This window comes from Puma concolor, chromosome D1 (assembly GCF_028749965.1).
Source record: "Puma concolor isolate L17-30 chromosome D1, mPumCon1.1.hap2, whole genome shotgun sequence".
Taxonomy (NCBI): domain Eukaryota; kingdom Metazoa; phylum Chordata; class Mammalia; order Carnivora; family Felidae; genus Puma; species Puma concolor.
In genome coordinates this window covers 30215287-30236557 of record NC_141676.1, presented here as the reverse complement: position 1 = coordinate 30236557, position 21271 = coordinate 30215287, and the positions used below count along the sequence as shown (strand labels likewise).

The 21271-nt window shown below is 33.1% G+C and overlaps 1 protein-coding gene across 1 annotated transcript in view; it reads right to left on the bottom strand.

The window, feature by feature from the left end:
• Positions 1–21271, bottom strand: part of DCDC1 (doublecortin domain containing 1) — a 497922-nt gene that overhangs the window by 381162 nt on the left and 95489 nt on the right. Inside the window, exon 9 of the mRNA XM_086677755.1 lies at positions 10976–11142. Within this exon, the coding sequence (XP_086533881.1) occupies positions 10976–11142 (167 nt within the window). The remainder of the gene's footprint in view (positions 1–10975; positions 11143–21271) is intronic.

The following is a 21271-nucleotide window of genomic DNA, read 5'->3' as shown; positions in this document are numbered from 1 at the left end:
AGAGCCCTACAAGAAGTTTATGGCACCAATATTTCAAAATGTCCCTTTGTTTGATGTGCTAGAGGTTTTTATACTCCAGGGTGAAGCACCATAGTAGATTCATGATGAGGGAGAAGTATGCTCTGCCTAAGGATAATAAAAGATGGGAAAGGAGAAGAGGCATATACCACATTTGCAGGGAGAATAATTGTAGTAAAAAGTACACATGGAGGGACGCCTACGTGGCTCAGTTGATTAAGTGTCTGATCTTGATTTCAGCTCAAGTCATGATCTCAAGGTCATGGGATCAAGCCCAGTGTCGGGTTCTGCACTGATTAAGATTTTCTCTCTGCCCCTCTCCCCAGCTCGTGCCCTCTCTCTCTCTCTCTTTTTCAAAAAAAAAAAAAAAAGTACACATATAGGTTAAGAATTAGTCATCTATTCCTTAAAACTACTCTCCTTGCTCTTTGGGTATCTCCAGAGGAACAACTTCAGTTGACTTAACCTCCCCATTTCCCTAAAAACCTAGATGCCTTCCTGGAGGAAACACAGAAGGGCAGAAATTATGGGCATCTGAGCCTCGTTATCCACAAGGTTGCTACCTAAAAGAATGGTTAAAATTTTTTGCCTCAGTCAAATTTAGTTTTTACTTTTCTCTAGTACCATGAGTGACACCTTCTGTGAAAAGTCAAATCAAGTTTACACAAATTCTCAAAAAATACTTCTTTGCATATCCTGTACAGTGTGTGTATGAGTTTGCTTACTTGAAACATGTATCTCCTTCCTAGAGTAAACTCTAACATATGTTTTGCAAACTCAGTGACTTTCATTCCCTGTCCATAGTCTTCAACCACTCTAGGATCTTAGATGCTCCAATTCTGAGGATGAAGAAGGCCATTAGTCTCAGTCTTACATTCAAAATGGTCCATAATTAGCGATTTTCCTTACCTCCAAATAAAATTATACATACAATCAAAGAGATATAGTGACAGAATCATTTGAAAGAGACATTACAAAACTTTTGTCCCTTCACCAGATCATGCTCCCTATATGGGTTATGAATTAATATTTTTAGGGGTGCCTGGGTGGCTCAGTCTGTTAAGTGTCCAACTTTGGCTCAGGTCATGATCTCACAGTTCGTGGGTTCAGGCCCTACATTGGGCTCTGTGCTGACAGCTTGGAGCCTGGAGCTTGCTTCAGATTCTGTGTTTCCCTCTCTCTCTGCCCCTCCCCCAATCATACTCTTTCTCTCTCTCTCTCTCTCTCTCTCTCTCTCTCTCTCTCTCTCTCAATAAGTACACATTAAATTTTCTTTAACTTTATATATTTTATTATCATAAAAAATAGAACAATTATATTGTGGGGGGGGAGGAGTGTTGACAGAGTTAATCTTAAGTGTCATCATGTAAAATATACCCAATGGTTTTTATATCCTCTTTTGACATTTCTTCATTATTATACTCTGAACCTTAAAAAAAAAAAAAAAAAGGGCCACTCTCAACCTATGGGAGATCTTATCTACACCCACTGCTCTTATTTCCTCAACATCACTTCTTTCTTTTTTTGTATCAAGTACAACTTGTTTGAAAATAAATCTTACACACTCCTAACTTCATACCATTGCCTATATTAATCTCTTTTTCAAGCCCTCTCATATTTCAGTTAATGAAGCATACCTTGCCTACTAACTGCAAACATGGAGCTCCAGTCCCATTATAGCTCTGCCTTGCTGTCTCATTTTGCACAAGTATTTCAATTGCCTATGTATAATATTAATAATTAAGGTATTACTTATATGTGGAATCAAAAAACAAACAAACAAACAAACAAAGGTCAAACTCATAGAAACAGACAGTGTAAGAGTGGTTCCCAGGGACTGAAAGTGTGGAAAATAGGAACATAGGAAGAAGTTGGTAAGAGGGTACAAACTTTCAGCTATAAGATGAATAATATCTAAGATATGACATGGTAACTATAGTTGATAACACTGCATTATATATCACTGAAATTTTGCTAGAAGAGTAGAACTTAAATATTCTCCTCAAAAAATATATATAAATATATGAGGTGATGTATGTGTTAATTAACTAGATGGTAGGAATCCTTTCACACTGTAAACATATATTAAATCACTATGATGTACACTTTAAATATCTTACAATTTTCTCAATTATACCTGAATAAAGCTGAAAAAAATAATAAAGATGATGATAGCTTACCATGTCTCAGGTGCTGTGATAAGAGTTTTATATACATTAACTACTTAATCTTCATAACAACCCAATGAGGTCATTATTATTATCGTTGTTACTCTTATCATTATCTATAAATTGAGAGGACTGGATTCGATGGCCTCTAAAGCTCACTTCAACCTTAAAATGCTTTCATTCTATTTTTAATCTTTTTTATAAATTCCCATACAACATAGAATCTGTACCACATATTTTTAGTACTTGAGGACACACTAATAAGCATATCCTAAAAGTTTCATGTGCCTACGCTTTACCTCCAAAACAAGAATGTAAGCTTCCCAAGGGCAAGGTATTGGACAGTTCTGCTGTATAATCAACCCTGGTTAATGAGCACATAAGGACTATTCAACATTTCATCATTTGAGTTTGTCTTCTTTGGCTGTCTAATTTTTTTTTTTTTTTTCATGGAGTAGGGAGATCTTTTCTCACCAAACAAGATTAGGTTAATTCAGTGACTGCCACAATCATAGTCCCTAAGGACACCACACCACCTAGTTTATTTACAGGGATTTTGACACACATATAAAGTCCTACATGTGTCCATCTGGTGGTTAGATGGCAAATAGGTTGTGGCCTATGTCAGGGTTTGTTTTTCTTTTCTTTTTTTTTTTTCTTAACATAATTTATTTTGTTTTGTGAAGACCAGAGTACGTATCTACCCAACCCTGATTTAAACCCTGACCATATTAAAAGAGCCTTTTTTATTTTATTAGTCATTGAATATAAAATTCAATGCCAGAAGTATAATTAGGGTATCTAGACTGAATTTCTTTCTGCTAGAACAGCACTGTCCAATAGAATTTTCAGTGTTGATGTGGCTATTGGCATTTGAAATGTGGATAGTGAGACTGAGGAACTAAATCATTTTATTTTATTTTTTAATTATAACTAATTTAAATTTAAAAACCTCATGAGATTTTAATAGTGTATCAGGCAGTGCAGCTCTAGAAGATATAACTCACCTGTGGCTGGCCAAGGCTAAAGACTAGGATCTTTTCAGTACTTTTATTTATGTTGTTATTCTCTTTTCTGAAACTTTGAATATTTACTTCCCAGTGACATAATAAGTGTTGATGAATAGTTTCTTGATGTATCCTTATCCATGTATATGATTTGCTTTATTTAGGAACTTGAAATATCTTAAAAATTTAGTAACAGTATCCTGATTATTTTTAGGAAATTAAGTAAACTTGATTTTCTGATATAATTAATTTGAAAAACTTTGAAGACAGTGATAAATTAATGCTATACTCCTTCGCATCTTTGTTACATACATAAAATATGGGCAAATAATGAGTTATATTATTTAAAAATCAGTCATTTATTGCTTTAATTAACATGTATTCAAGCTAATGCTATTAACAACAACAGGTGAGAGGAAACCCATGATATGTCTCTTAATAAAATAAAGCAAGGCAACGATTTCCAAAACGTTTACTCTGCATCTTCTTCATCAATCAGTAGTTAATAATCAAAGATTTTTAACTAACAATCAGTGACAACACTGATCAATTTGAATAGAAAATAGAAAATGCTAGTCAATCCTCAAGACAGTTGGTTTTCCTCCCCCTAGGAATATGCCTTCAATACTGCTTTAGTTCTTCAGAGGGAAAAAAAAATTCATATTCTTGTCCATTCACACAAACCTCTCGGTGAGCATTATTGTTTTGGGAGGAGGGGGCAGCAGGCAGGGGGCCCAGGATGTTGACGGAACAGATAGGATGTCAGGTGAAGATAGAATGCTGTGCCCTCTCTAACCAGCTGAAGACTCGGCATGATTGTTTTCTTACAAATAATACCTGTGGGTGTTGAAACTGTTCAGGGAATCTATCAAACACACTCTTTCACTTTGCTGCTGTAACTCTATAAAATTTATTCTCATTTCAAAAGAGTCATAGGCAATAATACCTGTAGGTGGTTGAGTAATTTAAAGAAAATTTGTCAGGTCTACTTTCACTTACTTTACCAGAACAATTCTATACTTATTTGGAGGTTTTAAAATGCAACATTTTCTATTCAGTATGATTAAAAAATTTCAAAATAAGAGCCCCTTATCTAAAGAGTTGTCTTAAACTAAATATAAGTAAAGAAAATATAAAATTAGGATGTTTTAGAATAAAACTTTGATCCAAAAAGGAAAATAAATTAATGCTGTTTTTCCATTTTTTATAATTATATAAATAATTCACACACAGATGTACGAGAACAGAAAATACCTGACCGGTGTGACATTAGGAAAAAATATATTACTTTTAATGCCAAATTATCATTCTCAGGAAATCATTCTCAGGAAAATCTGAAGGCTTAGGTCTATAAACTTATAAAAACTATCTACACAAATTGAAAAATATACAGATGGAAGAATAAAGGTAATAACCTTTCCAGATTAATTAACTTTCCTTGGTAAGTCATCAATATCCATATTAAGTTTACTTTATATTAAGTATCATAAAACACTTAAAGGTAGACTTTTAAAATTTTTGTATTATGCAACTGACATTTTTAGTCATAAGTTCAGAGGGAGAAAAGTTCAATAATGCTTAGTTTAAAAATGTATTTTCTGTATTAATTCATTTAAAAAACATTAAAAAGTTAATTAAACCTTTAATTAATCAAAAAAGTGATAACTAACACTTTTTAAAGTGTTTATTTAAAAGTGAAGATATATTTTCAATATCCAGATGGAACTTACTCTTCATTAAAATGTTTACAATCACATAAGCAGGAAAGTTTATCGTCATATACAAAATTACTTTAAAATATCATTTTTAAATAAGACCTCTTACTTGGTTCTTAATTTTTGAGGGAGTGTTTAATATTAATAAAAATAATATTTTGAATTGAAAGGTACCCAACTGAGATGCTAATAAAGCTCTCTGTTTCCATGTAACTGAATTATCAGGAGAAAAAAAAAAAAAGGAAAAAATCTTTAAGTCTAATTTTTTTCCAAAGTGAGTTATTCAATAACTAGTTTTCATGGTAAAAAGTTCAAATTTGAGCCAAAGATACATATTTGATACTTGGTAGTATAATTCTAAGAGAATTAGAGAAAAATACAGATTAGAAAATTTTTCTCCTGACCTAAACAGCTTTATGACAAATCAAATGAAATGTTCCATGAAGATAAATGATGGAAAATAAACTATTTCAATATTGTTTCCTGTTTTATCTATCCCATCATGGTTTTGTCCCTCTCTGTAATAATTACCTATGCACAAACTCTAGATGGCAATATTGCACTTACTGTACTTTCAAGAAAATTGTCACAGTCAGTCCCCACATATCCTCTTTATCAACATTTTATGTGCCACGGATCTATAGCCTCTTATTATAAGTGTAATGAAGCAGAAGTTATTGAAGCATTTTATTGATTGCTCAGATCACAAGTTTACTGCCATACTGAATTGGCACCTTACTCACTGAAGCAAACTGCTGACACCTTTTTTAAAAAGTGACAACTACATCTATTTCATGACCAGAAATCCATTTTCATCTCTATCAAGACAAGAATGCAATTTTCACTTCATTTAACTGATGTTAGGCCTGCTCAAAGCATGACACTTAGAAAAAGACACAAGTTTAAGGTTCTTAAAATACTTCAAGTAACTAGAATGCAGCTTGGTTTCAGGAAAAAAAAAATCAACAATCATTCAAATCTACAAATAACCTAATATTCTATAAAATTACCTAGCAGAACCTTAGAAGTAGTTTTCAACCACTTGAAACTACTGCAACACAATTGTAATGTTTTTAATAGTAAGTTGTATTTATATATTATTGATTTTTCTCCAAGCTTTTGAAAGACATCAAGAAGTTCACAACTGAACTATTTTGGGTGTTGCCCCACTAAGGCTAAATCAAGGAAACAGCCCAATTTCTAGTGTATATATAGATGGGGATCCTGTTTAGAGCAAATGACTATAGTTAACAACACTATATTATATGCTAAAAGTTGTTAAGAGAGTAGATCTTGAATGTTCTCACCACAAAAAAGAAATGGTAATTATGTGAGATGACAGAGGTGTTAACTACCCCTACGATGGTAATCATTTCATTACATGTAAGTGTATCCAAACATCATGTTGTACACCTTAAACTTATACAAAGTTTTATGTCCATTGCATCTCAATTAAGCTGGGAAAAAAGTAGCTGGCATACCAATAATAAAGTATACATAAAGAATGAAATAGAAATAGTTACTCCTTCTGTCATGTTAAGACCAATAAATGACTTTGAGTGACCTAAGATACAAGATATAAAAAGACAAACTTTCAACACCTCTTTTATGGGGAATTAAAATATTAACATTTCTTGGAAAATACTTTTTGCAATCAACAAATTCTGTCAGTACGAAATGTAATTCAAGTATATTTTGAACTCAATCTATTCTGAGTAGAATTATATTATTATTTCTTTGCTACCTAAGTATCAAACTGATTAAGAGCGTGGGTACAGTGGGCCAACATTAACTTAGGAAAGTTTTTAAACAAAATCTAGAGCTTTGGTAAAGGTTAGTTTAATGTAATAATAAAATACATTTCAGTGTTAAACTGCAAAACTAATATATGCTATAGTTGGATGGTCATTTCCTCATCTAATTACATGCCTGCAAAATAAAGTTATAGTACAATTCCAGTTTAGAAAGTGAAACCCAATCTCTGAAATAGAAATTCAGTGTCTGAGATTCTTATACCCAAGACATCAAATATAGAACATTTAGAAATAGCATGTAACAGCATTCAAAAACTACCTTGTTTAATTAATAATTAAAAGGACCACATACACAAAAAGCTTAAATCACTTAGGCAGAAAATTATAGTTTTCAATAAACTTCATTAAATAATGGTCTATTACAAACAGCCCAAGTACATATTTCCAAATGAAAATTATAGAAATAAAACATTTCCTTTAGCTTCAGACATAAATAGAAATTGTCAGGTTTTTTTTTCAAGTTTAGAAAATGCTTGAAGAGTTTAAGAAATATTTGGGTGTATTTTCGTTATTTATTGTTTTTAAGCAATCAACAAACAAAAATTTAATTTCAAAGTTGATCATTTCTTTCCAAAATATGGAAAATGAGAAGTAAAATTCAAAAAAACCCTTCAAATTTTTTCATATCTTAAATTCCACAAAGGCTATGATTTTCTTCCTAATTAAGATGGTGATTGCTAAGATATCATAGTTAGATACTCATTTCCTTTGTTTCTGTCTGAATTTTAAAAATGACTACGCAATCTATAACAACTGTTAAGCTATACTGTGAACCACTTTAAATGATTAAAGCTGGATACTTATGAACTCTTTTTGAAACTATTTTAAGAGTGCAATGCATTCATTATTTAAAAGTATCTGGGAATTTTGTTGGTTGGGGAAAAATTCAAAGAAGTATCAAAATTAAGACGACATTTCCAGTAATGAATGTTTCCCAAAGATCATGTTTGTACTTAAAATCAGTCACTCCAAATCATTATTTATATAGCTTCCTGGCACAGCTCCATGGACTTTCATGCATCTCTACAGTGTTTCTGAACAGACTGACATATATTTTGTTTACTGACAGCAACTAAAAGCTCTACGTAGGATCATAAATAAAGAAGATCATGTTTAAAAATCACTAATATCATTTTAAAAGGTAGTGCAGGCTTGTGTTTTGGCCTCTGTTTAGCTGTGTTAGGCCTATGAATGACAGCTTCCCTGCTTGAAGCACACAGAAAGCACAGCCTTCCTCATTCACTGACAGGACTGTGGCCTTTTCACACGTTCCTTCCACAGCAGTGTTTGTCCCCAAACACTGGAACTCGACACAATGGCATTCCTCCTTCAACACCCCCACCAACAGCACCACTACTTAACAAGAATGCTAATGAGATGAACGGGCCCTGTCGCTGAAAGTGTTAACTGCATTTCATAGGAATGCATTTATGCTACTTCAAAGATTACCAATTAAATAGATTCTGCTTAGCTCTGAGCAATTTCTAAGATGTTTCCACTTTTAAGGAAATGAATGTGATAAATGTAAGACAAAGTGACTTTATGCTGTCCTATATATAATATCTCATTTTATATACATGAATCAGTATAGACTTAAGACCACACTAATGTAGTGGGCTTAATTCAGTTGCATGCTATAATAGCCAAGTTAAAGTTAAAAACTGAAAAATGAATATGTTTATAAACATAAAATCAGTAGTTCTGACTTTCCTTTTAAAGCTTTATGATCACAGTTTATTTGAAAGAAATTTCCTTTGGGAATCCCAAAGCATCCAATTTAAAGTTTGTAATCTTTTGATAGAATCTCAGTAAAACAATAGTACTGTTTTTATATATGATCTCAGAAGCGAAATGAATAGAAATGATATCGAGAGTTCATATAATTCTGCAAGTTTAGGTTTGTTAAAAACAAATAAGAATCATCATCCATTTCCATTTTACCTAATGATTCCTCAACACAATCTTATATAAAAGTAAATAGAAAAGGCTATTCCTAAGGTCAAATGAAGTAAATGCAGTTCAAATAAAGTTCATCAATGCTAAGAAGGATATCTGCTAAGAAGTCCTACTCACAAATAAAGCAACTGCCAGGCTTAACACTTAGACACTGATGACCTGATAATGGTACCACTACAGTGACTTTTCTAAACACTGCAAATAATTTTAAATTAAATCATATTATTACAATACAAAAGAAAAGAGGCTCAAGAATACATACAATTGGGCATATCTAAAATAAATAAAAATTTGCATGGAAATGCATAATAATTTTCTATTTCCTTTTCTTCACTTTTATATCTTAAAATAAAACCTAGACAAGTATCATATTAAAACTGTTGAATGCAAAGCTTTAAGCTATTACAACTTAGCAAAAGTAAAAGGTTTAGTTAGGAAGGGCAAAGAGCCTAGGTTCTTGAAATATGTCCAAATTTGGCATAATGTTGATGATATAGACAACCTCAGAGATGCTAAACATGTTAATTATTGTTCATATTTTGTTCAAAATGTATTTTTCATCAATTTTGAGTCATAAAGAAATCTTTAATATCAAAGCAGCAAGCAATTCTTAAAACATTTTCTTTTTTCACAATACACAGAACTCCTTTCACTCTAGTACAACTGTATATACTTATTTCAATTTTAGATGTTTAGGATAATGGAAAAAAAAACAAGTTGTTAACTATTTTCTGAGCAGTTTCTTATCTCTAACATCCTCACTTTTAATAAAACTTAGAAAATGATTTACGTTTTTTTAAGATTTGATTTAAACAGTGCTTTTCTTGCACTAGAGTATGGTCTCATTTTTTTTTAACATCGAATAATTTTAAACTAATAGGTGGAATCAAATCACTTAATACCAAATAAATGATTATAATTAAACTGGTCATAATCCATTTTATAATATAATTGTATCTTAAAGGTTAAATAATATTTCAGTTTAAATAATTGAATCAAAAATACAACAAAACATATTTCTACCAGTTTTTATATATGATACTGGTTTGATAAAGAATACTTTTTAAAAGTTTGGATTTTTATTTTTCATATTTATTATCATAAACAGCCTTAACTATGATAATTATTAATCCCATTTCTTGATCCACTGAAATTAACTAACTAAGCAAACAATCACATTTTGAGAATAAAAGTTTCTCATGGGAAGAGATTTCTTGCTAGTTTTGGATACCTTGGTTCAAGAGTTTCTTCTAGCCAATACAAGTTGAACTTTTCCAAACCAGACAGCAGGAGGTGCTGTGTGAACACTGAGACCGAATGGCATTCTTACCTCCCATCCCCCAGCACACACACAATAATAGCAGAATGCTTTCAAAATATTCATTTTTCAGTGGCCTGTGGCCTGAGATAATGAGCCCAGTTCTAAAATGGAACCTTATAGTTAGAAATGGAAAACCTAGACTTTATTTAACATGGTAAAATGTATGCTTAACTTCTTAAGACCAAGTACAAAGAGGATTCTAAAAATGTGGTAACTCCATTTTTATTTTATAAATGGCCATCGTCATTCTGCTTTGCAATGTGAATTCTACTTTAGGATAAATCAAAGTCCCTATAAGTAGTTATAAAAAAAAAATCAGTCTTTACACACACACACACACACACACACACACACACACACACACACACAGAGTTATAGGATGGGATACTTAGAAATTAAAGGACAAAACCAATTTTAAACTGATTCAGATATATTAGTTCTATTTCTTTACTTTATAAACATACAGGTTAAATAAGCATACATGAAGTGAGTTAGTCCTGACAAGAAATTAATTCACAATTTCATTTCGCAGAATGTGATTGGTTTACATTTTAGCCCAACTTCTACAACAGCAATTCTGATTTCATACTGAAAAAAAAAAAAAAGAAAAGAAAAGAAAAAAGAAAGCTGAACATTAAAACCTTCAACTGCTTTAGGAGCTATTCATTTTCTTGCTTAAAGTAACTGTCTATAGAAATTCCACATAAGGAGTTGCCTTCGCTTTGCACAGTATGCAGCAAGAAAAGATGAGACATATGACATCCCATACCAAAAGACAGATACAATTAGCCCCATTATTGTTGGCTTTGAGATTACAGAAGAAGCATTTTGGCTCCCTAACGGGCACTGAGTTCACAAAATACATGTCACGGTTTTTTTTTTTTTTTTTAATGACACAATGCCAATCATTGCTTCTATACAACCAAGTACATTTTAAAACACAGAATAAAGCAAGTTTTAAAGAGGGGTGACTCACCTGTTTATAATATTTTTTTGCAGACTTTAGTCGTTGGTACAAGGCCAAAAGAACTCCTTGGATGTACATCTTAGCTCCTGAGGGGCTGAAACCTTCTCCCTTAGAGACCCAAACTGGTCCCCGCAAAGGTGTGATGGAATTTTGCAGGCATTTTTCAAGCAGAGGTACTATGCAAGAAAATAAGGGAAAATAAATTCTTTTGACCCAACTGAAATGCACTGCCTGGAACATAGCCCCAGTACCAGAACTCACTCTTAACATCTATTATTTATATCTGACCTGGGTTAAGTCTTACAGAGGCAATTCCTGCATTACTAGTGGCCACCATGAAGGATGTATTTATATTGAGACACCCCCCCATGCAAGACTCATAAGCTTTGTGAACACACCTGAATAGTCCTGAAGTGTGCCTAACTAGCTGCACAGAGTGTCATGGTGTGCACTGATTGCCTTATCTTCTCATTTATCACAGATGAGTTGGAACCAACCTTGCTGAAATCTACTCGCATTGTCCTGATAAAATTGTAAGATCCATGTTGTTTCTGTATATAGCTTCCCATAGAGGAGTCTATATACCTAAAACATCACATCTGGAAATTATTCATAAAATATAATCCACACCTTCATAAGCCATGCTATTCAAGTCTTTTCACTGCCATTGATTAAATAACCCATAAAAACAGGGTGGCAAGGCTGTTTAAAAATAAAGGGGAGCATCTTAAGCAAGCATTTTATCATACCTTTTTGTTTTTAAGTTTCTGGCATATAAGCTAGTCAACGATTTAGGAATGCTATTCCAGCAAGCCTTTTGTAAACAGAGAGAAGATATTTACTTGTTGGCCTGTATTGCAACATCTATACTGGACTTGACAGACATGTTTATACACTTTTTCACACGATTAGCTTATAAAGTCTTTCTAGTGTAAAATAGTCAAATAACATGGCAGCTAGCTAACATTTTTCAAGATTTAATTTCCCTCTGAAATGCCAGAAATAAAGAAATAAAAAAAATCTTACACCCATTTGGGAACCCAGAAAAATGAAAGGATATCATTTTTTAACTTGGTCTTAAGTATACACATGTGACATAGTACAAACATGCAAAATAACTATATGGCTTGGCTACCTTATTCTGATACATATTTCTACTAGAAAAGAAATTAAATAGATCACCAGCAAAGAAAATAGCTCCTAGCTCCGTGCCATTGGTTATGTTATATGTGGCATATTTTATGCAGAGAGGCCTAGCGTAGCAATCTGGAAATTGAATTACAATTAGGTTCAGCTGAGCTGCTGAGCCGCTGAGTTATGCAAATGGCCTTTGCTACTGGTATTCTGCTGAATTTTGCTCTTAGTAAAAAAGTTATGCATTTTATGGCACTAAGTTCTGCAAATCTCAACCATAGCACAATTTAAATTCTTTCTAATGTATTCAACACTAAGGAGAAGGTTGGAAATAGAACTTAAGCTTTTCTAAAACTACTATAAAGTTAAAAGAAAATTATGACCCAGTGACTATTTAGACATCTTTAGATGTGTGCATGAAATTCACTCACCCAGCCTCAGAAATTAATTCCTAAAATTCACATATCAAAACCATGTTTATCCCCCTGGAGCAACTGTTTTTCTCTGTAAGTGTTGTCATAACAAATACCTCAAACTTTTACAAAATATAAGATCATATAAACTATGAAGTAATGAAAAATAAAAAATAAACGTATATCAGAATTGCAACCCTTCAATCTTTAAGAAAAATTCACAATATAAATCAATCTTGATTATAATTTTTCCTAAAGAAAACTAGCTTAAGAATGATCAGTGCTTTCAGTTAACTGCATTCATACATCATTATGTATTGAGTTTTAACTTGTAAACTTTTAATTTGGTACACTTATTGAACATACCACAGTTTTTGAAGATGGAAAGGCATTACATAAATAGCTATTAAGTTGAAATAATTTAAAGCAAACTGAGAAGTAGGTAATAAACTTGAATGATCTACATCCTGGATTTAATCTTGAATTTAAACCTGAGAACATGTTATCAGATTCTCTAGTCCTATAGTTTTATTCATCCATGCTTGCCACAAAATAACTTTCAAATTCTTTAAGTCAGCCCAAGGGATTCCAAAGTATAATTTCATAGATCTTCTAATACAAACTCTACTTTTTGCAGGTTTGTGCCCTCTTAAATAAAAATTTAAGAAAAAAAAGGTAAAGTTTAGGGGAAAAAATTATACCAAAATGCAAGCAGTGTCAGAATTGATATAGGATAGAAAATAGCTCCCATGCTCCACATGATTTATGTAATTAGGAATACTATGGAAACCAGAAATAGCAAAGCAAAGAAAGCAGTATTCACAAGCAGGTTTTATAAGAGACTTCAGAATCTGCTCTGAACTTGTTGAATAATCTGTTCAGTATTCCAGAATCTCCCTGCTGGAGGCAGGGTCCTCATTATAACCACAAGAGTGCTAATAAAGGTTAGCCTCTGAACTAGGGATTAGAAGGCTCTTTTCTTTTTGGAAGCTGCAAACTAGTAACTTTGATGATCTTCTTGAAAAGGAAGACAAAGCACACTCCAAGAACAAACAATGTTTCCACTAACTAGGAAGGTACAGAAAACATAAGAAAATGATACGCCCTAAGTACTGAGAAAGGAAGTATAAATATAAGCCTAATCTATTTAAAAAATTAAATTTATTAATCAGTTAGAATACTTCCCATATAAAAGGAGACTTGACCTAAAATGATAGTTTTGAAATATAATAGAAAATTTGATTAAAAATAAGTCAGTTGGCTTTTCACCCCCAACCATAGATTTTTTTTAACGTGTGAATTATTTTTTAAGGATTTTGGTGGATATTCTTAATATTCTATACCAAAGACAACTCATAAGTGTTCTTAACCAATGGTTTTCTTTTATGTAGAGTTCTTTTTCACTCAGTTTCTGAAGCAAAGTGCATTCTATTAAAGAAGACTATTGCATAAAGATGTGGTGCAAAAAACAAAGGCAATTATTTAGAGAGGACAATAGACACTTTTCAACCTTGGAAAGAGCATAAACCTAGATGTTGCTATGAGCTAACAAGGCCCATGAGAGATACTCAATGAAAAAATAAGTCTTTCCCAGTGAATGAACTCCAAGGTATTATTTTGTGCATAAACCACGAGTTTCTCCTTCAAACTACTACTCATAAATATTGCCTCAGAAAGGTTAGCTGGCTGCTATCTTCCTATATTCCTTTAATATTTCTGTGTAGAACTACACACAGCATTTTGTCTTAGGTTTGAGGCCTTAATTACAGGTGTTCTACCTATTTGCTCCTATTTACATAGTTGCAACAAGAGTTTCGCTTTCCTGTATCTCAGTATTTTCATTAAATAGGGCCTCAACACTTTTATTAGATAAGTGGTTTGGAAATTAATCATTCATTAAATTTGTCAATAAGCATAGATCAGTCAAATGTGATCATTCCATTGGGATCATTACCACCACTGCAGAGGTGCAGTTATGAGGTTGATAGCTTTTTATCCATTTTGTTTATTCTCAAGTTATGACTGCAGGGAAAACTGAGATGAATCCAACAGTCTCATTGTGTTTGGACTTAAGATTGAGGATGCTAAGTAAATAGGCCATGTGACCAAAAGAAGTAACTTCATTGGGTAGAGTTAATATTGAGCATCACGGGTAAATCGATCATATGATTAAACATAGTAGCTATCTTAATTTCATATCTAACAATTGATACTTTTCTTACTCATGCCATTCCACTTCCCTTGCATTTCTTCCTCCTTTTTTCCACTTGTTAATATATTCTTGTCCTTCAAGGTTCATATCAAATGTTACCTTCTTTGGCAAAACATCCCATGTTATTTAGGCAGAATTAACTGCTCCCTCCTCTATGTTTCCCAGAGCATTGTTTATAATTTTATTTTCCACTGATTGATTTGAATTAATCCTTATCTTCTCCACTCCCACTCCCATCCTCCGGTATATCACAAATGCTTTAGGGTTCTGAGGCCATAGAATTTTTTAGTTTGGTAAAAGCAGTGTTTAATAAATGTCTACCAGATGAATAAATAGTACATTGGATATACTGTGGACAGTCTTTTAGGAACTATACACAATCACCTAAAATCTGTAACTTTCTATGACCAAATGAAAATTTGATCAAAATTTAATAAGTATTAATATCCCAGAATTTTGAAACACATTTAGAATATGTACAACTGTTTTGCCTTAATTTTCCTTATCAAACGACCTTGAAGACTAAGAAGGAAAGTAAATACAAAAGAAAATGATACAATTTGGCAATGAAGCATTAACAAGCCAGGAGAAGGCCAGAGGTGGGTATTTAAAAAGTCTTGGAAAAGCCTCATGTGCATTATCCTACCATGTCATAAATCATGTTACTATGGGAAAAAGCACACCATAAAACTTATGTAACACAGCAAAAATATTAGTTACGATCAAAATAGCTATTATAAATGATAAAGATGATATCCTCTAAGATATACCATATACAATGAGTTCAAATGCTATTCATATAGAAATAAGCTATTCCATCTTCAAGAGGACCTTATATTAAAATCACTTCATCACTGATAAGAAGCTTGAACTTATTTGGATTCACCATGGGGGCAGTACAAGGATTTCTGACAAGGAGACAAATATCTCTCTAAAGAGAAACCACAAAGCTGATGGAACTTACCAAGTAGAAATAGACTGGAATGTCTGTGAAGTTCTATACCTAGAGAATATAGATCTCCTTCCAAAAGCAACATCTTTCATTAAAAGAGACGCTTTGTATACTCATTTGAATCTACTATGGAAAGCTAAAAAGAGGATTTTTTAATTAATATATTTTCAAAAAGTACTAGAAATAATCAAAGGCTTTAATAACCTGCTGTGAATTAAAAATTAAAATTCATGCCAATTAAATATTCAGAATCATAATTTACATAATACTGTAATTTTCACATTTCAGTCAGAGTACATGAGACTATGAAAAAAAAAAAAAAAGAGCACTGCCCAGAGCATAATTACCTATAAAGAAACTTCTATGTGCTCTTTGGCAGCAAGTTTCAGATCTCAGTCTTAAAATACTCAGCTATTGTTAGCAGGGCATCATTAGGAAATTTCCTACCAATTCAGTTGGAATTTATTTTTAAAATGAAGTTTATCTAAAAAGTCTTTTTTGGATGAAACAAAGTGAGCTCTTTAAAGATACTAAGATTTGACTGTCTCCCATCCAGGGTGTATGCCTGGAGGGAGTGTGAGTTAGTGCCAAGGTATGTGTGTGTTTTAATGCTCTGCATCCAGCTCTAGGTAATAGTTGAAAAGCTCCCGGTCTCAGAACAACCAGCAGATGCCACTCAAAAGCATGGTCTGCTGGGAAGATTGAATGATGTAAAGCATACTGTCTCCAGTGTTGCTTGATTTATATCAGTATATTCTTATTCAAACAAAACTAAACTAACAGCTGCTGCGTACTTTTGTTTATATGCTATATGTCAAATGTTATTGTCCCTAAGGTACTTATGTGAAAAGATTTAGCAGTCATATTCTTAAATACCGATGCCTACCCAAATTTGGATGCTTCCTCCACTGAACAAAATGACAAGCACACGATTGCTATACTTAGAGCAATCTTTCACAGCTGCTTTAGTTTTTCAGTGATCCTATTAAACTGACGGCATATTGCCTGTGGGGTCTACAGTGTTATAATACTGCTGTAAGAGACATTGATTTGTATGATAGGATCAAACAGAATAGGGATGCATTGGGGGGAAGAATTTCATAGGTCATATTGTTTTTACCTGAGTAAAATTTAATTTAGACATTGTGACCTTTACAGAACACCTGGTTATTTTAATTGCTGATGTGTGGATGAACGTTGACATTGGGGCTTAGAAAGTATGAAATCTTAGGTCTCTTCTGTTCTGAAAATGCATCCTGAGTCATGTCTTTTCTTAAACTGAACGAAGTAGCTGTGCATTAAATATGCTGGCACATCTTCTGCTTGAGCAAGTGGACCGAAATGGTGTGAATTGTTAATGCCTTGCTGCTTTGGTTCACGGCTTGTGATTGATCATTTGTAACTATATCTACTCCTTGTTCCATGAAATCAAGTATGGAGTAATGGGTTCATCAGATTTTGGGGTTAAATTGAGAGTGAAGAGGTACTGTGTGTGGAAATAAGAGTTGCCATGTTCAGGGCTGGCCTTGTAACAGCATGGAATCTAAAGGCGATATTCAAAACCACTTCACTCATCATACGCTTACTGATTCTGAATAGGGCCCATTTGCAGGGGACATTTGGTAGTTTTCCAATACGCTTTATGCCTCTTTCTACTGCCACCACCATGCACATCTTTTTTTCATACGTCCCAGTAGCACATTGGTAGAACAGGTCAGCATACACAATTCATTTATTTAAATAACTTGGTTTATACAAGTAGAAATAAGCTGGCATTCTATTGTGTCTTGCCCTCCCCCTCAACAAAAATAATACTGTGTGGGTCTTTAAAAATACAAGTTATTTTGTGAACTCAGTTCCTTGAGTATCTTAAATATCTGATATTTAGTAATAATGTAACATAACTTGCTTGAACTGATATAGGTATAACTTTAAGTTTACTTAAATATTGAGAATAAACTGTATCTAATCTATTTTGTGTGGGTATGGCCTATACCAATACATAGTAATTGAATATATATGACCTGCTTTTGCAAACTTTAAAGCTCTGTACAAAAATTTGAGGTGTCATCTTAGTTTTGGAAAATGCAAAACATGGAACTTAAGTGAAACCAACAAAAATTAGCAGTAAAGGCCTTTAGAAAGGTCATTATATAATTGTTTGCTGTAACAACTGATACCTTTTTACATTATTATTTTTTATTTTTATTATTGTTGAGAAAAGCTTAACCTAAATGGTGTTAACTGAGGCACCAATTAACTTTTGACCCATTAGGAAAAGATATAATAGAAAACACAGTAAAACTTAGAAACACAATCAAATATACAAAGCACTTAATGTGTAAGTACCATTAAAAGCAACCTAATTGTAAAATGTTTCTTTTTCTTTTAAGATTTTATTTTTAAGTAATCTCTACACCCAACGTGGGACTTGATTTTAACAATCCCGAGGTCAAGAGTCGAATGCTCTACTGATTACGCCAGCCAGGCACCCAAAAATGTTTCAAAATTCTACTGTTACATTGTAAAGTATCAACGAATACAAATCTAAAAATTTTTCTTTCTTTTTCTTTTTTCTTGTTTGAAAGCAATTATAATAATAATACTTGACAGACACATACCTAATTCAGACAGCCCTACAAGAATCAGATAATGTGGATAAAGCTGTTTTGGTCTCCTTGGATGAAAATTCTAAGTCAATGTATTACATTTACATATTTTATTTAGGATTATATATATAAATAATATTATGTATTAATTATTATATATATAATTTGTAGTTTAAATGTGATAAACTAAAGTCTTTATAGTTTCAGCAATTAAAATGCGGGGTTCCCTTTCAATGTTTATTTCTCCATGCTCATTTCACAAAAGTAGAACTATATAATGTATGTAAAAAGCTATAATTAGCTTTTTGCATAATTTGTCTAATATTCTAAAAACTCTTATGGGGAAGAAAACAAATCTATACTGAGTCATGTTCTTTCACATGGAGAACTTTGTTAAAAAAATTGTTTTATAACAGATAATAGCAATTAAGCAATTAGTGTTCATTGGTAATTATTCGTATATTTTTAATAATGAATTTCTAGGATCACTGACAAGTCATTAGAGTCAGGCTAAGATTTTTGGTTCAAAGACTCAGAAATAGATAAAAAACGAAAGCTAGAAAGACAAACCCAACAAGATGGAAAGAGCAAGGATTTGGCTAAAACATTACATAAATACTGAAGCAAATTTAGCCCAACAAAACCTAGGAGTGATGATCATATCTTCATGAATATAAAAAACAGTCTATGTTTTAAGGACTTCAAAAGGGAATTTCTGACAGATATTAAAGAGTCTATGAGCAGATTAGACTGCTTTGTGAATGCTCACATCACACAATTCTGCATTCACACATTTAATAAAAGATGGAAGTGATCCAATTATAAAGAGAGTTCTCCAACTGCCACCAAAAAAAGCCTTTTCTTTAAGTCAAGACATTAAAAATTCTTAATATTCTCTATAGATCAATAGTAGAATTATAAGTCAGTGATTACCTTCTGTTTTTGTCCAAGCAACAAGAGAAGCCCAACTCTGACGCTTGGAGGTCATTAGGAAACACTGAGGGCCATGTATAAGAAATCTTGGAACCAAGGCAAAGTCACAGGGTGCACAGGTCCCAAGGGAAGTCAGAAGACACCTCCTGAGAGGCATATTTCCCACACAAAAGGGCTTTTAACTGGCTGCCTTCATATATTCTAATGCACCTTAGAGAGATTTAAGGGCTGATTCACAACTATTAGCATTTGGCATCCCTCTTCAGCAAGAGGTCTGAAGCTTTACATTTCATAAAATATGAGAAATAAAGGTAAATAGGACTGGGACCCAAGGATTGAAAAGAGACAATGTATTTAATTTTAAAGAAGATATTTTAGCCATAAGTTTGATCTTAAGTCCCTGAAAAGTTCTAGAAGAGATTATAAGATGAACAGTTTTTGAACTCTTAGAAAAGTAAATAGTAATCGTGAGAACCCATATGGAGCAACTAATGTATTAAATAAGTATTTAATGAACAGACAGGGAGATTCTTGGGGCAAACAGGAAGACTCTTGGGGAAATTCTTTACATGGGGCTTGACATCTCTAACACCAGCATATAATTATCATTTCTTCCAGTGGGAAGTAGGTCCCAATAGACTACAGCTACCATCTATTATCCTTAAGCAAGGACCACTGCTAAATCTGCATGTCTCTTCTAAGGTAACTGGGTATAGCTGCAACAAAGTAGGGGAACATATAATGTCTACAAATCTTCTGGTTAGATCCCCTGTTTAGAAATAATCGCTTTCCTTTAATGCTTCCATGTAAAAATTATAGAGAAGTATGTCATGTAGTATCCAAAACGAGGCAAAAGAAAGTTATGAGTAGATGCTGCCTTGGATCCCAGTTTCTTTCCTGGGGAAAATAATAAAAGGAATGAGAATGAACACACATACACAAATGCACACATGCACACCTGCACGCACAAACACACAGCTGTCCCTTTATGGGGCTTGACTGAAGGCTGTAGGTTACATATATACCCTTCTGAGTTACTCACTCCTAGCTAAGAAAGCAATGCCACTTACAGAGCCCAAACCATCTGGACCATTGCAAAATTCCACATTTAGCAGAACAGAAACTGTAGTACTAGCCACAAATGGGTAGTACTAGGCATTTTTGGGGCATAGAGAAGGGAGCATTTGACTAGACTCCTCCTCAGTGTCCTGAATTTTTCACTCGCATTAAAAGGAATTTGAGTACAATGCTTCTAGACAAGGGCAGCAACCCGAAATTTTATACTATTTTATGATATCTGCTCTACATTCTTTAGCCCTGAATTAAACATGGGAATAGAGACAAGACTACAAAATCTCTATATACATGGAGCTTACAGTCTAGTGGAGAGACAGATATTAAACAAATAATTCCCCAAGCAGTTTTATGAAGTACAATTGTCACAATTACTATATACAGGGTGCTATTAGTATAACAGGGATACCTGCCCTAGACAAGGGAGGAAAATAGCATCAGAGCAAGGCAATGTCAGGGGAGCATTTCAGAAGAAGAAATATTTAACATAAGACCTTAAGATGAGTAGGCAACTGCTTGCAAGTTGGATAGGGTGAGAGAAAAAAATCCAAGTAGGGAAAACATTATATGGCAAGGTACTGGGGCATGAAGAAGAATAAAATGAGGAACAGAAATGAAAAAATAAGGTGACTTGAGTGCAGTGATGAAGAAGTCAGTAGTACGATGTGAAGAACTTCTCCAAGTTGGGTAGGGACCAAATCATAAAGGTCCTTCAGGCCATTATAAAGATTTAAGCTTGGGTTGAGTATGACAAGTTATAATAGGCTAAAATCACTTTTCAAAAATATTTTATTTTTAAGTAATCTCTATACCCAATGTGGGGCTTGAACTTACCACTCTGAGACCAAGAGTCACATGTTCTACCAATTGAGCCAGAGAGGCACCCCCTAAAATTACTTTTTAAAATAGTGCTACCAGAGAGATTGGTGAGCTTGTAGATTCATAGCTAAACAAACAGCCATATCCATGGAAGATTAC